This window comes from Plectropomus leopardus, chromosome 14, assembly GCF_026936395.1.
Source record: "Plectropomus leopardus strain MGB_pleo_1.0 chromosome 14, ASM2693639v1, whole genome shotgun sequence".
NCBI lineage: Eukaryota > Metazoa > Chordata > Actinopteri > Perciformes > Serranidae > Plectropomus > Plectropomus leopardus.
In genome coordinates, this window is record NC_142189.1 from 26,453,393 (window position 1) to 26,470,697 (window position 17,305).

The 17,305-nt window shown below is 38.8% G+C and overlaps 1 protein-coding gene across 1 annotated transcript; it reads left to right on the plus strand.

The window, feature by feature from the left end:
* Window positions 1-1,907: 1,907 nt before the first annotated feature.
* kcnk5a (potassium channel, subfamily K, member 5a) lies at window positions 1,908-15,849 on the plus strand. The gene is made up of 5 exons (XM_042500148.2): window positions 1,908-2,414; window positions 11,635-11,746; window positions 12,152-12,318; window positions 12,424-12,592; window positions 12,689-15,849. The coding sequence occupies exons 1-5, from the start codon at window positions 2,229-2,231 to the stop codon at window positions 13,633-13,635; spliced, it is 1,581 nt and encodes a 526-aa protein (XP_042356082.1). The 5' UTR covers window positions 1,908-2,228; the 3' UTR covers window positions 13,636-15,849.
* Window positions 15,850-17,305: the final 1,456 nt, after the last annotated feature.

Here is a 17,305-nt window from a genome sequence, read left to right on the forward strand (position 1 = left end):
GCCATGAATTCTCACACAGCCGCAAACTTTTGCACCGCTCGACCACAAGTACACCGAGGTCTTGTGACAGCGATGATTTTGGAGGTGTAAATCAATATGATTTTTTTCTCCCTTTTTTCGCAGTGTAGTACAAAATAATTTAATAACATGCAGTGTCTGACTGACAGGAATGATAATAAACCTTGATCAGCATGTGAGAATCTGCAGCTTTACTCGCCCCTATGCTAATCAGTACATGTGTTCCTTTGTTTGATCTTTGCTCCTTACAGCTTCGTCAAAGAAAGCAGGACGGATCACATGAGCAAACAAATGAGCAGCTGAGCTCTGGACATTGACACGATTTAGGTGCATGTCCTCCTACAACAAATCCCTATTTTCAACTTTACTTCATTTGCAAGTTAGTGATTAACACTTTCTCACCAAACATCCCAAAATCAAATTTAAGCTACACCTGTTTTTCCACATGTCAAACAGGTTCATATGAGTGTGCCGAATATTTTGAGAAAATTGTGGTATTTGCAGACTTTACTGTCTGTGGTGGCATTTACTGAATTTTTGGGCCACAATTTGCAACCCTTAGGCCGATGAATTTATAAGAACATATAGAACCTGAATGTTTTGCAGGGAGAAACAGATACACTGCAGCACTGCTTAGGGAACGTTTACCCATCATCAGGTCTTTCGTATTGGTGACAATGAACTACAAGATAAGTCAATCTGGCAAGAAAATCAATGCAATCATATGCAGTTAGTGCCACAAAAACCTGATATCTGCATTATAATGAATACAGAATTTATATGCATTAATCCATAGTGTCATCTGCTGGAGTAACAATGTCTGGGCTTAAAACTGCTTCCATGTGCATTGGTGAACTCCTGGTTTTGCTTCCCGCAGTGTCATTGTTCAGGAGGTTTAGCATTATCTGCAGAGCCTGGTCCATTTGATTGCAGACAGAACGACCAGGTGATTAAAACTGTGTCTTAATCAGTGTTTCTCCCACGCTCTTCTGCTCGTCTCAGACGGCCTGCTTGCCCAGCACCTGCTAGTATTTGCTCACCTTTTTTCTCTGATAACTTAAGCCCCAGACGTTCTCAAGGTTTTTTACCAGGGCCGAATAATCTGCAAAGCTCTCTTTCTCTCCAAAACAAACTGAACCAGTGATTTAAACTAGTAAAAACATTTTAAAAATGCAGTTTCACATTGCAAATCTATGTTTTTCTAACGTTGTTCGGCTCATCACACAGGGGCTGCTCACTATGGTGGCTGACGGTAAAACACGGTGACCCTTTCTCAAGTCAGGCTTAAGTTTGTCTGTTCTGAGCTGCTGTAGAAACGTGCCAGTGCTGCATGGTAGACTCCGCCACTCTCTATGTAGTTAAACATCTCATTCTAAGATTACAAAAACATGATGAATCTTATTTTCAGGTGATTATACAAAATTGAACATCATATTTCATCCCTACAAACAAATGTCAGTTCTACACATTAGTCCATTAATAAAAAATAATTTGTAAAAAAAAAAAAAAATCTGCTGAAAGTATTTTTAAATACTAAACAAAATCTTTTCAGCTGCTTAGCTTCATAGTGTGATAATAGCACTTTGTTTAAGTAGCTTACTTTGGGAGAAAAAAAAGTGAGGAAATATATCCATGTATATACAGTACTCATTTGTATTAAATTTGTTTTAGGCTGTAGTTCTACATGAAGTGTTTCAGTGTTTTCAACACTAAACGTTTTGTTCCTTAATGTGTGAAACTTTCAAGTATCACAATCTTTCGGCAGCTGTACACCTGTAACCAAAAAAAAAAAAAAAAAAAAAAAAAAAGTGGAACAAACTTCAGGGTAGCGACCCCCCCTCCTGGCTTTTTGGGCGGATCTTCGTTGCTCTTCTCCACTCCTACTCTTGAGTTCACTACTTCTGCAGGCAGTATTTCTCTGGCTACGCACGTGGAGCGAGTACTACAACAGCTGCGGTTTCACGCGCGCTCATACCCGCTTTATGCCTGCTTTTCCCCTGTCGTGTCTCGAGCCCAATGCAGTCAACGGCGGCGCGTTTCATGCGTTTTTCAGAGCCCTCGCGCGGAAGAAGAAACTTTTTTTTGTAAAGCTACAGACTTGCAGAGAATGAGTCCCGCATAACTTCGGGTATTGCTGTTATCTACCCCCTCCTTTCTCTCTCTTTTTCCCCCTGTCCCGCGTTCTCCAAGTTGAGTCATTGCACATAAGTATGGTAGATAAAGGCCCCTTGTTGACCTCTGCCATTATTTTTTACCTGTCCATTGGGGCAGCAATTTTTCAAGTCCTGGAGGAGCCCAATTGGAAGGAGGCTGCAAAGAACTATACCACCCAGAAGAATAAAATACTTAAGGACTATCCCTGTCTGAGCGATCGTGATTTGGAGAAAATATTAGAGGTATGGACATGATCTTAAACTGAACATTTTTTTCCTATTAGTGAAACACATGCTGTACACTTAAATGCTGCAGGCTTAAACCAGTGCAAAGTGAATCAGTGTTAAAATATGAGAATACAGCAGTTTGTCTGACTTGAAAGGAGTGACACACCAGTACTTGATGAACCTCAGCTGCTATGTAAGCTTTCTCCAAACACTAACAAAACTCTAGAGGAATGAGATGTTGTCAGTGCATGGTTGTCCTTTGTGGGTCAACACACCCACACTTGTTTGGGAGCCTGAAGGCCTAAACACAAATATCATAGCACATGTCACATAAGCAGTTATCTTGAAAACTCCCTGAATGGTCACAAACTTACAGAAAAGCCTCATAAATGTTATCTTCACTGGTGTCCTTGTGCCCATGCCTAATGATGATAATTATTTGATTACCTAGTTCAGATAAGTTGCAGTTGTAAACCTGACCGACAGTTTGTCTGGAGCACTGATTACGGTGTGATACCGAGGGCCAATCTGTAACCTTAACCCTTAAAAAGCTGCAGTACACAGTGTTCCATTGCCAATTCCCCATGAATGCGGCAATTCCGCAACCAGTAGTAAAGCAGGGGCCACTGACCCCTGTGGATATACCGTCAGCACTGAGTGAACACATAGTAAGTCAACACGCCTGTGACTTCACAGGTGTTTGCCCTGTGACATGTTTTTTGTTCACTTCTTCGACATGTGGAGCCTTTATGACCTTGATTCTCTACATTTGTCTGAGATGTTTGCGCCTGCCAAGAAGATATCATCTTAATGTGTCAGGGAAAAGTTCTTCACCAAAGAAGAAGAGTGAGGTGTCTTGACGTGTTTGCAGTGTAAACAGCGGTGTATATGCAACATGCCATCTCAGAGGAGTCTTTTCCTGCACTAATAATACTGCAGCCAGTCTTCTAGAAATAACATGTATATACAACTAATGTGAAACAGCAAACACGTTTTGAAATGTTATGTCGAGCAAATTACGTATAACATAAACATAAAGAGGAAATGTTGCTCATAACATATCTGACAAGTCGAGCAACAGAGTGTTCACTGACAATAAATTTAAGTTGTTTTCCACCAAAATATTAGAGGTGAAAATCACCAGAGGTCCCAAAATATGACATTATCACAATATTTAAGTAACAATACAATATTATTGTGTTTTAAATGTTTTGCAGTATGATAAGTAATATATTTACATTTATTGTGATATATTGCTTTTTTTTTAACTGTAAATTATGTCACCAAAGAAAAACTTTGTCAATTTTTTTTATCTCATAAGAGTGAATTTTAAGTCTGTTCAAGTCAGTGTAGTCATTTTTTATTGCAGCAAAATGTATCTATTGGACTTAAAAAGCACTTGATTTTATTATTGTGTTAGGCTACCCAACAATTTTCATAAATTACATAATAAAATAATTGATACGTGGTGTCACTGTATCCATACAATATTGCCAATGAAAATTTTGCAATACTATGCTGTATCATTTTTCCCCCTCAGCTACAGCATTACTTTTTTTTAATTACCTTTGTTATTAGCATTTAACAGAAGTCGCAAAATTTCCTTGATCTTTAAGTGTATTTGGTGTGTAAATCTAAGACAAGAATCTTGTTATTACATTGTTGAATTAAAATCCTCCCTAACCACCTCCATCCAAAGCACAGTACATGAATTTAGTGACTCATAACTTGAAAGAAGCAGTGTCTCTGAACATAATCCATGCAGAGATAATGTTACCGCAACAACATGATTGAGAAAGCGGTTTCAGTAACATACAGTTGTAATTTTTAGGAGACAGGGTTGAACAAGTGGTACAATTCTGTCAAGACAGGGATATCAGGAATTTTTGCAATGTCTTTTTTTTTTTTTAGTTTTTTGCACTTGCAAGTATGACCAGAAACATGTCTCAACCTGTCCCCTTTTTGGGCCCACATCAGTATTAGGGAGATTTATTATCCCACCATCCCCCCTTCTGCTTCCTTCTGCTGCTGCTTTTGTCTTTGCAGGGGGTACTAAAAGGGATATGCACATGAACCTCCCCCAATGTATGGCATCTCTGTAACAGACAAATCTTTACAATTTCCAAATCTACTTGAGAATGCACTCAGGACTTTTAAGATTGAGAGATTTTGGACTTTTTTTTTCCTGTAGCAGTTGCAGCTGTGGAGAGCTGTGATTTGGTTGAACTCTTTGTGCCCACTCCACTGAAACCAGAACATTTGCTCCTGTGTGCTCTCTGAGAGACAAAGACCACGTAATGTTCTGTTGGTGTTTGCCAGGACACCTGCCTGAAAGGCTTTGGAGTCAGCTAAACGGATAAACATACAGTGTATCACCTTTTATTTGTGTTGGAAGCAGAGGGTCTATAAGATTTCCATGATGGAAACTTTGCTCAGCTTGTTAACAATTAAAATATATAAGCAGGCTTAACAAGAGAAGGCGACACTCTTGTAAAAGTTAGTGTTCTCTGTTTTATTAACAAGGAGTTTGCTATTAACCATAGGGCCCTTGAAGTGGTCACAGTTTACAGATTGGATTTTATGGTCCATCAATGTTGGCTCTTGAGAAGCTGTAATAAAGTTCAGTGGGGGGGAGGCTGCACATTATATCCACTCCAAATAAGAGTCGAATACTCAAGAGTGTCCTGGTCATAGCATGAAGTGGAAGCTCTGCATTTTAGCGTTGCCCAGAAGCACTGTGGACAAAGGGAGGAAGAGAATGCATATAAAGTTTACAGTATTACAGTAAAGCTCATATCATTCTCACTGTACTTGAGTGTGTATATCTCGATCATAAAAGTAGTGCATGATTTCATAGCTTCTACTGGGTGCTGAGCTCATTCCTCGCACACTGCTAAGTGTCTCACAATTTCCTCCACTTTGGGCTTAAGAACCTGAAAACCTTCGTGTTACAATAATTTATGTAGAAAACATAGCAAATTGTGTCAACTCTCTTGGAAGAATAATTGCAAAGACAGTGTTTCCCACAGAATTGGCGTCAAACAACAGCAAACATTTGGTGTTGTTGTTTTTTTCTTTTAAATGCCTGTGTGCTCCTTTGTATCATTCTGTGTCCCCTTTCTAAATTATAAGGTTTGAACCGCTGATAATAAAAAAATTGATAAATGTTCTGTCCATTGACGAATCGTTGCAAGCTCCAATTTAAAGCAAATTAAAAAAGAAACATTCAAATCAATCCATGTATACTCTTCTTTACTAGACATTTTGAACTCTCATATAGAATGACATCATTGGACATGCTGAAAATATAGATTCTAAAAAATACTTCATACTTTGATACAGTACAGCGTGTCCATGACAAGTGAATAAATGGTGTAAGGAAAATACTCAGAATAAAGACTTGAAAGGAAAGCCATGTTTTCTGCTGAAGGAAAAATGCAGTTTTGTCAGTATATTTGGGTTCACTCTAATGAGTTGCACCAGTGATGCAAACTTGATTTTTTTCTTTCTTCAGTGCAGCTTTGGTTTTCTGTTTGACACGGCAGAGGAGCACCAGGTTATTTCACTTTTTTGCTTGATAGTCCTGTTGCATGCGGCGTAAGAAAAGTTTGCAGACACTGCTGTCACATGCAATCAGAGAAAGAGGTCCCTCACAGGAATGAAAAAGCAAGTGAATGAAGAAATGCTCTGTTGTCAGGGATAGCTGACCTTGTCATGTGCCTCGGGTGCTGTGTAAAGGCCATCGACTTGAAATAGCGAAGTCTTTCTTCCCCTTTTAAAAATAAGGGGGAAAAAAAGAATTATGCTAAAATCATGAAAGATATTAGTGTGTTTAGATGTTTAGGTTTAAGCAATTCATTGACGAGACAAGAACGTCTTTATTGCATTGTAAGCCTAATATGATTATCTTCAGACCCCAGACAGCAACATGTGCTGTGTATTGTCAGTACAATGCCAGATTGTCACCATTTACGTCAGCATACCAATGGCAACCAATCTCCACTGTTCTGGAATTTTTTTTTTTTTTTTTTTTTTTTTGCAAGAAGCTTTCAAAGTTTATCAGCCCGACAGAGAAATGAAAGAATAAATAAAAATGCCATATGTTGCGTTAATGAGGTAAGGTTTTCAATCTCGTACAGTTATTAAGTGCCTTGTTTAAAGCAGCCGCTCACAGATCAGTTAATGGTGTAATATGTTCTGCTTAACAGATGTAAGAATCCTTTCACTGTCTGGGAATTTTACAGCTATTCCCTTAATGTCTTTACCAAATCCAGAAAAAAAGCTGTAAAGTGGGAATAACTTGTCTCTACTTTATCTTAATCAGCATCAGCTTCTTCTCCATGTGAATTTGCAAAATGTGAATTTGGTTTGTGTGTAAGAATACATCACGCAAAAGGCATCCCTCCTCCTGTCTCATGCTTTACACACTCTGTTATCTCACTCAGCAAATTCTCAGCAGTTCCTGGACACCCTGTTTGCAACACATCCACCTCTGTATCAGAGATCCATACACAATGGCAGGGAGGAGAATTACTTTTTTGTGTGTAATTTGGTGAGTGTGCTGGAGGTGGAAAACTCCCTCAGAGATGAAGTGGTTTGTTGGGCCGCCAGCTGCTCTGATAACAGTTGCATTTTGTCATTGTGGTTTTTACTGTTCTCAGCTTATCAGAGTGTGGCAGTGACACATGCCTGCATTTGGGTAACATTTTAAGTTTCACAAAATTAAAGGAATCCTGTAGATTGTGTATACATGTGTCAAAACATTAGAAATTTAACTATGGATTTAAGCCAATGTGTAGTTTTTTTAAAACCAACTTTTTTTTGCACAAGTTTGTTTAAAAAAAAATTATGGATGTATGACTTTAAAAAAAAAGAGGGCAAAATTGATTTCTGTTTCAGCATAATCACATCCAAAAGTATGTATGCCCAATGACTAAATTTGATCTGCTGTAATTATAGTGTTTAGTTTTTTTGTTTTGTTTTCTTTGGTAAATATAAAAATCCAACTGGAAAAAAATGTCTCCTGAGATCTTGCAGAAAATGAAGACTCTTTCTGGTCTTCCTTTCTGTGCATTCTTTCTGTCTTAGGGCACTGTCACACACTGAAATTAACATTTGCGAATATTCGCACTCTCACTTCCATTCAATGCAAGCGAAAGGGCGAATGAAACATTTGCTTCAGGTGGCAAAGCAAATTAGCATCTTCGCATCTAATGGAGTTGAAAAAAAGTACAGCAAAGAAGAATGTAGTTTTCAGAGTAAGCCAAGCTAGAGGAGAGATTGGTTGTTGCGGTGACTAACCAGCCGATATTGAACGATAATGATGAAAAAAAAAAAATACAAACTGCCCATGTTAGAGATGCTATGGTAGTGAGTCAGGAGACCGGTATGGAACATAAGAAAATGGAAAATGTATCAATAACATCAGATTTTGCATTATTTATTACCAAGCCAGCTAACATTCATTAACTCAAACTGACTACACAACTGCAAACTGATTTCCATGTACGTCACATCTGACACTGCCCACAATCAGCCTGAATATCACCTCAGCAAGCGACTCCCATGCTTTCGCTCATGTGTGACCCTGCCCTTATGCTGTTCTTTTTGCAATTAGCAGCAGACAGCGTTGAAGTTTTAGCACAAATTGTGTTTTTGGAAAGCATTGCTTACAGAGAATGTTTGGCATCTTTTTACTTTTTTTAGCTTGAAAATGGCAAAATAAGAAAAGTGAAAAGTGTCAGTTATTTTTGTGTCGATCAACTAAAGGTCTCAGCCCTAATTCTGTTTACAGAAAATGTTGCTCAGTGTAGATGTCCGGGATTTTCATTGAGGTGTTTGTTGTATTTTATGGCTAACAGGACAGTGATGAGTCAACCACAAATGGCTACATGTGTTTAATACTAGTAAGGTGCTTTGTAAAAGTGAAGATATCTTGCCACGTTCTTCTGTTTCAACACTTCAAGTGTAACAACACAATGGGTGTCAGCATTATATGAACTGATGTAATAATGAGCGGAGGCTTTATTTCTGTGCCTGTGGTTTCGTTTTATTTAATGTGACATTTTCAGATATCTTCACTCCTGGAGGCAGTAGTCATGCACGGGCTGTGCCGCTTGGCAAAATTTAATTTTGGGTGATTTATAATTGCATGTTTTTCACTAAGATTGCAGAATTATTTTGTTGTTTTTCTTTCTTCTCAGAACTAATTTTGACATTTATAGAAAGAAACACTATTTTAGAGAAGCATTTTCTACAACTGGTGTTTCCTAAGGTCATAATAGTCTTTTTTCGAAACTTAGTGGATCTAAATAGATCTTCCTGAATGCTCTATTTCATCCAGTCCATGTTGGTGGCCTGATATCCAGTTGTCTAGCGACTAGGCTTGTTGAGAAGCTGTTTAACAACTTCCTCCTGAGCTGGTTTGGACTCAGTATGATACAAAGAGTCTTTTATCTTTCTCCCCCAGTGCGTGTGCATTTTGACTTGTTCTCAGGGTTATTTGTGACCATGAGTTGACTAGTAGCTGACCTTTTTGACCTTAAGAACCCTTTGCATTGCAGAAGCTGTTAGTCATGTTTGAGCGTCCTTTCACTGGGTACTTCTTTAATAGCACGCCTTCCTTGCCTTTGTAGGACAGTTCAATGTTAGCAATGGAGGACATTTAAAGATTTGCATCGGCTCTAGAGTCTGTCTTTTTAAATGTGATTACACATCCTCTAATTGACTGACATACATTGAGGGCACGGCGCTCCCTTCTAGCTTGCACTCTGCCCTCATTGTGTTTCTGTGAATCAGCATTTTGTGCATCTGGAACTTCAGCACTTTTTATCCAGCAGGCAGACTGTGAACATGTGCAAATCACCCTCATTAGAATGGTTTAAGGTTCACAGCCGAGCACACAAACACACACACAGACCACAGTCGTGACTCAAACATAACATTTGTCACTTTCAATGTTACATAGCAAACAAACCTCAAGCACCTCAAACTGTAAGAGCCCTAGCAAGTGGGGTAAAAATTCATTTTGGCTGCAACAGAGGAATTTCTAAGTGGTTGTTTGGGGGATTTACAAAGTCTGTCTCTTGAATTTCAAATCTACTTTCATGCTCTGAAACTCGCCTCATCACTTTCCATTAGTGCAAGCGCTGGAAACCCACGCTTGCACTAATGGACTGACATACATAGGATGCCCTTGATGCTTCTTCAGTGAGTAGATTTGAGGACTGAACACACATTTATTAAGTAACCAAAATGAGCTGCTTTTGGTTTGATACACTCTGCTGTCGTGTCTTTCTTTGTCAGAGTCAAGAGTTTGCACCATTTGTACAAAAGAAGTTGATACATTAACAGATTTATGTTAAACAATGCATTGCATTGAGATTTGTCCTTCCTTTGTGATAGATGTAATCTTTATAAACAGATTCAGCATACGTATGCAGAATCTGTCGACTCTTGACAAGATTTTGGTATCAGAAGTGTTCCAGCTATTGTGCAATTGTACTCTTAGTAGTATTAGGAGTAGGAGTATTGACCAATCACGTTTAAGCACCACATAAACACTCCATGTGGAGATGTGGAATTTATTGGCTGAAATGCAATTTTAGAACCAATTTGCTATTGTTGGCAAGTGATGATTTAGCTTTATTATTTTCACAGATATTGCAATACTTTTTGCAGTTAGTTTTCATAGAAAAAAAATGATGATGACGGGATTTTTGCCATATGTACTAAACTTGCATGTTCTCAAATGTCTGGAATTTGATTTGTAGGCCGGGGCAAATTTGATAATGTATTGATTAATTGTGTAGCCCTAATGCAGATATCTGTTCAGAGAGATTTATAGAGAAAGTGTCAGGCAGACCGAAGAGGAAGTCTTGGTCCAGATATCTGCTTGCCATGCTGGATCTCTCAAAATGTTAGTTGTTTTGGGGCTCATGTCATCAAGACTTAAGCCATAAAGGCTCATGTCATAGGCCCAATAGCTGATAGGTTCTGAGATTGTATTAGCCAGTTCCAGATAGTTGGAGGGTAAATAGAGCCCAGAATTTCTCTTCTTTCGTTTTGTATGTAGACTTTTATCGCTATGCAACTGTAGTCTTAACTGGTTCATTACTCAACAAGGATATTCACCTGTGGGGTATCAAAGGTTCCTGTAATGAGCTTAAGCTGAATAAGATCTTTGCCTGAGCTTGATCAACAACATGGTTACCCTATGCATATTAATGTAACCAGTAAGCTCTGGACTCTGGGGAACGGTGAAATGTGAAAGTGCGTAAGAAGGACAGTTGTCCACTGACATGAGGTTTTTCCTCTTTAATTTCTAGTCATGGTTCGAACACAAACTCGGTCATCGCTGCTGTCATTCTAAAGCCCAAAGGGCAAACTATGTTGTTTCAGCAGACAAAAGAATGGCCTCCCCTTGTGTTGGTAATTACAGAGCAGAACTATTACAGACCTGTTATTATTAAAGAACCAAGCATCTTCCAGTACTTAAGGGCTTATATGAATTTTGCCAACCCATGCAAATTTTCCCCTTTCAGGCACATTTGGAGAAAGAAGGACTTTGTTAAGGGGGTGAATGCATTGTCCCACCACACATGGCCGGGTGTTTGTTAATACCCAACAGGGGAATTTAGTTTCTGTTGTGGTTCTTCAAGCACACATATGGTTAAGAATGATTGATTAAGCACTCTCTGCCTCCTTTGGATGTCATCACTAAGTTTTCCTGCAAAAATGAGCTGAAATGCCCCATGCTCAAGGCAGTTGGAGACAAATAATGCCTGTGGACTAACCATAAAATAATACCCTTTTTTATTTTTCAATAATTTTGTACTCAGTGTATCTTTAGTTCTTGAAAATGAAAAACACTAGAAAGAGCAACCACTGAAGAACAACACATCCTTTTAATCCATGCATCATCATGGGATTATGAAATAGCTGTTTAGGCTTTCCTGTTTCCCTACCAATATAAACAATGGTTGGAACTATAAAATCCCTGCGGCAACAACGATTCTCCAGGGTGCCTCAATGTCGTTTCAGCTCATCAGTACCACAGGAAGGATGTGGTGAAAAGAAATGGAGCTTATTCTGAACAAAGTTCCTGTCTTCCTCTAGCTTAGCCATACCACTCTTCTAAAACTGCCAATTGGTAGCATCCATTTCTTCAACATCCATTCATTTCTCAATATTGAATTAAAGCCTTTAATCAGTTGTGTTTCTTCTTTGTCCCCAGGTGGTGTCTGATGCTTCAGGCCAAGGGGTCACGATAACTGGCACCAAGCCCTTCAACAACTGGAACTGGCCAAATGCTGTTATCTTTGCCGCCACTGTTATCACCACTATCGGTCAGTACTTTTAAAGGTTAGGCAATGACAGATGTAGTTCCCTTTGGAGGAAAGGAGTTTTGGAGGAAAACAGGCTTTTTTTTGTAAATGTTTTGTCAAACCTTATGTTTAAGGTTTGTTTGTTAGAAAGGACATGCACAGAGCTGTCAGGCAGACTTTCAGAGCTGTCTTATTTTGTTTCATTGGCATCAGCTGTAGGGATGTTTTGCCAAAGTTTGTACAAATCACAAACAGTAAACAGAGATGAGGGATGTGGAGTAGGACAACCTGTATTGGTGGCATTGTTTTTTTGTAATTTCCTTCGCCTCCTGTAAAGCCGTACTAGAAAGAAATAGTTTTACATGGTTGACAACACCTAACTCCAACCCTGTTTGTTTTTTGTTTGTTGTTTTCATTTTTTTAAAGGATATGGGAACATTGCTCCTAAAACATCAGCAGGCCGTGTATTTTGCATCTTCTACGGGCTCTTTGGGGTGCCTTTGTGTCTCACCTGGATCAGTGAGCTAGGAAAGTTTTTCGGTGGCAGAGCCAAGCACCTGGGCCAGTATCTCACCAAGAAAGGATTTTCCCTGGTAAGTTGATAGGAGTGTTTTTTTTTCCTTTTCTTGGAAAAGTACTTGCATCTCTCTATGATATCACAAAACCTTAACCCAAGGTATTTTTTTTATCTTTTCCAGAGAAAGGCTCAGTTTACCTGCACAGCTATATTTCTGCTTTGGGGTGTTCTGATCCATTTAGTCCTTCCACCTTTTGTATTTATGTCCCAAGAGGGATGGACATATATTGAGGGCTTGTACTTCTCATTTGTCACGTTGACCACGATAGGTTTTGGGGACTTGGTAGCAGGTAAGCAGAGAAATTATTTTGTTTGAACTGATAAAATTATACTAGGCTAGAACTTTGGATATAAATGACCATTTACTATTTTGTATGTCCTTGCAGGTGTGGAACCAGATAAAGAATACCCAACTCTGTACCGTTACTTTGTGGAAGTGTGGATTTATCTGGGGTTGGCCTGGCTTTCCTTATTCTTCAACTGGAAAGTACGAATGGTGATTGAGGCCCACAAGGCACTGAAGAAACGTCGTAAGCTGCGCAAGCTATCGCTTGATGAGCTCCGGCACTACAAAGAGTCTCACAAGGCTGCCCTCAGTTTGCCACCCACACCTAATGATGTCAACATCTTCAGCTTCCTGTCCAAGAAGCAGGAAGGCTATAATGACTTGATAAAGCAGATTGGCACCAAAAAAGATAGCAGAAGGAACGGTGTTAGTGCCAACACCATCAACAAATCCAAAGACATTGCTCGTTCCAAGAGCTGCAATGATGCTCCCATGTTTAATGGTCACACCATCCTTAGTCTGGACCGTTCACCACGCCAAAAGAGACGTTATAGTTTCAGTGACCGTGTCACTGTTGCTTTTTCAAAGTCCAAGAACTACCTCCTGGGCTCAGACAATGGTTTGCTGCTAACAGAGGACCAAGCAGACGTTGACTTAGAACTTGACCAAGGCCAAATGTTTGAGAACCAGCTTGACAAGGACGTAGACCTGGAGAACGGAGGGGTGGGAGAATGCGGAGCAGGTGGTCGACGGGCATGGGACTCAAAGGAGTACCATCCCCTAACATTCCAAAATGCTAACATTACTTTTATAGATGAGGAGAACTTTCTCAGCAATAACCTGGAGGAGGAAGATGATGACGACGATGCTGACTCAAAAGCAAAACTATCCATCACCACCTGTGATGAAAACATTGAAACAAACCCCCAGGAGGAGCAGAGTTCTGAGTCTGAAGGGTCTGTGTTCACCAGTGATGGTTCAGAGCACAGCCACTCCTACGAGAAACTTGTAGAGGAATATGCGAAGGAAGAAAACACGGAATCTTGAGGCATTGTAGAGCCTCGAACTATGTAAAGTCAACACACTTTCGGGTTCTCTGTCGTTGGCTTGGTTGGCATTGAAGTATATGTATAATAATGTGAATTGTTTAAAAGAAAATCAGAAATCCCATTGCACTTTTGGGGGTCTGATAATGAAAGACTGCAAAGCATAGATCAAATTTCAAATGAATGTTCAGTTTATAGCTGAGAAAAAAGGATCCACATTATGATGACTACTTAAGGTGGAGCTTCCTACAAACATGAACTACAGAGCATGACATGTAACCCCATGAGTATTTAACATCTACTCTATTTATATCTTTTTATACGGTTTCAGAAACTATACGCCAAACATTTATTGTAATGTCCAAACCAAGAACTATTTACCATGAGTGCTTTTTTATAGGCTGATAAGAAATTCTATGTGGAAGTATATTTGATTCTGCATAGTTTTTTCTATGCTTACTCACCATATTGGTGTTTTTTTAATAATATTTATTAAAATGAAGGACGTAGTAGCTTTTATCAATGGCTACATGGGTTTATATGTCTCTTATTGCACAATTCCACCAAACGAGGACAGTTCAAAGTCCATTTCAGTGCAGACTGTCTTTTTAGAACCTGAGCCAAACATTTGTCCTTAAAGAAAATGAAGGGGATTCTGGGCCAATTCTTTTTTGCTTTGGTATTTCACGTGTTTCTTTTGTGAAGTCCTTGATAACGTATTGTATGTGAAATTTCTGTGTATTTTGACTGTAAGCAATAGAAATGTGACTGCACTAGAGGTTATCAGTAATTCATAGCAGCATGTGGGTGTTTGGAACCAACTGAGAGTGAAGTTGGAAAGGAAAATTTCATGAACGAAGAAGCATTTATGGAAAATCTGAATATCCTGCCAGAGAGACACTCTATTTGTTTGATTTGTTTCAACACTTCAACACACAGTTCCAAACTTTTTTGACTGCTTTAAAATAAAAACTACTTTGGAAATGATCCTCCCATTGTCACATACAGTAGACGCCTCTCACATTAACCTCGATTTGGTTTAGTGGACACATTTTATTGTTGTTTTGCTGCTGACACCATGTCAAGTGTCGGTCTGCGGCTTCTGGGCACTCTACCATGGCAGTGCGTAATGGAAACGAAACTTTTTGCTGCAACGATAATCTCACTTTTTGTCTCCTTCGCACCCTCTCACTTCATTGTATTTGCCATGTAAATATTGGCTGGAAGCCCATCAGTAGCCACAAACACAGCTCTGCTCAGGACATGGCCTTGCTGCTCATGTTTGCCTTTGGGGGCTCGCACTGGCATGAAAGACTGAAGCACCGCTCATGACAGCCATCCAAGGTTAAATTGTAACAGATCAATGCCCTTTTGACGTATGTTTCAGTCATGAGACACAAAGTAGACAGGCTCCCGATTACTGTATAGTACCCCCCCCCTTTCATGTGTACACAAAACTCAAGGGACCAAAATATGTCCATTGCTTTTCACAGTCTCAGTTTTGAAAAGGCCCTTGGTTACCCTGCTCACCCGCTGCCTTTTGCACACGTTAACTTGCACACAAAAACTTGAAACAGTGTTACTTTGAATAGTAAAATGGCAGTGTCACACAGGGATCCTTTCAATTTAGAACTCCATATTCAAGCCAGTTCAACAATATGCTGTAAATATAGTCCAATATTTGTATTTTTTTTTACGAACAAACAGACCACACCTTAACTCCTAACTCTGCCTTACAGATGACTTCTATCGACAATGCCTTAAATCCACAGCAAAGCAGAGGATATACAGTACAATGTAACATCTATTGAATGTACCAATAATGGTTCACTGAAAGATTTCTTCTTTCACACTGGGTGTTTGGGGTTTTTCCCCCTCTTTGTTTTGTCACAGGGCCACCACTTTAGTCTTACGTGAATATTCCTCCTTCACTGGTTGTTGTGTTGGTTCAGCATTGTTATACAGCCATGGTACTTGTCTGAACCGAATATCAAGTTTATCTCTTCATTGTTGACTAAAAGAACAGGTTAGGCTGGTTCAACCCATTGTCCCAAGCTTTTGTCTTTAATGTTGCTCCATTGTGTAAAACTCCAGTAGAGTTGTGTTTTTGGTTGTCTTTTTTTATTGTTAAATTATTTATGTTTGTAAAAGTTTGCATGTGAATTCCAAACAAGACAATATATTTCATGTAAATAAACATTTAATAAAAACTTAAGGGCATTTTGGTGTCATTGATACATTGCATTAAAGGGGCAATCTGATGATTTTACACACAAGGTCACATAAAGTCTTGATCATACTGACGTACAGATGCAGATAGCTGCAAACTTGCATGTGGACTGCAGATTGCGCTTATACATACTACAGTTTTACACATGTACAATAGAAAACATGCTCAAGATTCAATACTTTACTGCCATATCAACATGGTTGACTGGATTTTTTCTTGGAGTTCACCTTAAGACAAAGACAGAAAAATATAGTAAAATGACTTGAGCACACAATACATGAAGCAACATAAAAACAGGTACTATCCATACTCCATAAAATACTAAAGGCATAAAACAAATGTGTAAAATGAGATCCAGCATATGAGAGCACCATAAAGAATACAACACCTTTAGGGAACTTGCCAGCACATCAACTGACCCTTCAGGTAAAGTCCTGCAAGAGCACTCAAAACATGTGCCCTATTGCACACTTATTTAACCCTTGGAAACCTGAGCAAATCAGCTTAATTTCTTTCAAAAACATGGAAAGAAGGCAATGAGAAACTTGACAAAACAATGATCCCAAAATTTGTAACAAGTAAATTTGTAAGACAATTACCTGAAAATTAGCCCTAAAAAAGGAAAGTCAAAAACAAACAAGGAAATTATCTCAAAAAGTGCTAAAAATGTAAAAGTAATAATGATAATAATAATAATAATAATAATAGATTTTGAATATATATATATATATATATATATAGTAATGATAAATACAGTTTCTGGACATTTCCCTATTTCCTTTTGGATAATTTTCAAATGTTTTTCTCTCTCCTTTTTCATTTCTTTTTCAGTTTATTTTCTTGTCACCTTGTGCCACCTTGTTTTTGAACAGAATTAAACCTTTTTGCTCAGGTTTTAAGGGTTTAAATATTATTATGAAGGCATCTGAATCCAGCATAAGAAAAACTCATGTCCATCCAGGTTTCAGAGGGTTGACCTGCTGAGTTTGTTGTCATGCTATTATATTTTAGAATACCCTGGGCTTATTTATGTTTATTGAAGTAAACATAAGCTACCTACTGATACACAGATGCTGAACCCCTTGTTTTCATGGTCTGCAGCACCTGTTAAAGCTCTCTCCTATTACAAATACAAGTTTTATGCATATTCATACACACAGATTTGCTCCCATTTTACTCAGTATTGAACATGTTATTACTTTAGGTTAGGGGATTTCAGGCAAAAGTGGTTGTACCTTTTATTAACTTTCATATTTCTTTTTTTATCCACATACATATATTTGTTTCTGAAGGTGCTGTCATTGGGGCTGGTCTACATCCTGGAGACAGGCCCACAGAGAGCCCATGTCATCCACTTCAAGAGGCAAGGCAAGAGAGGGAAACAGATCTATAGATAGATACAGCAGATATGTATGGGAGAGAAGAGGAAACTAGTGATCAT

Bases quoted from the DNA above. Each gene is read 5' to 3' on its own strand.
- kcnk5a (XM_042500148.2), top strand. From the start codon at position 2,229: ATGGTAGATAAAGGCCCCTTGTTGACCTCTGCCATTATTTTTTACCTG. The intron at 2,415-11,634 runs GTATGGACATGA...CTTTGTCCCCAG, and splicing joins ATTTGGAGAAAATATTAGAG to GTGGTGTCTGATGCTTCAGG. The intron at 12,319-12,423 runs GTAAGTTGATAG...TATCTTTTCCAG, and splicing joins CCAAGAAAGGATTTTCCCTG to AGAAAGGCTCAGTTTACCTG.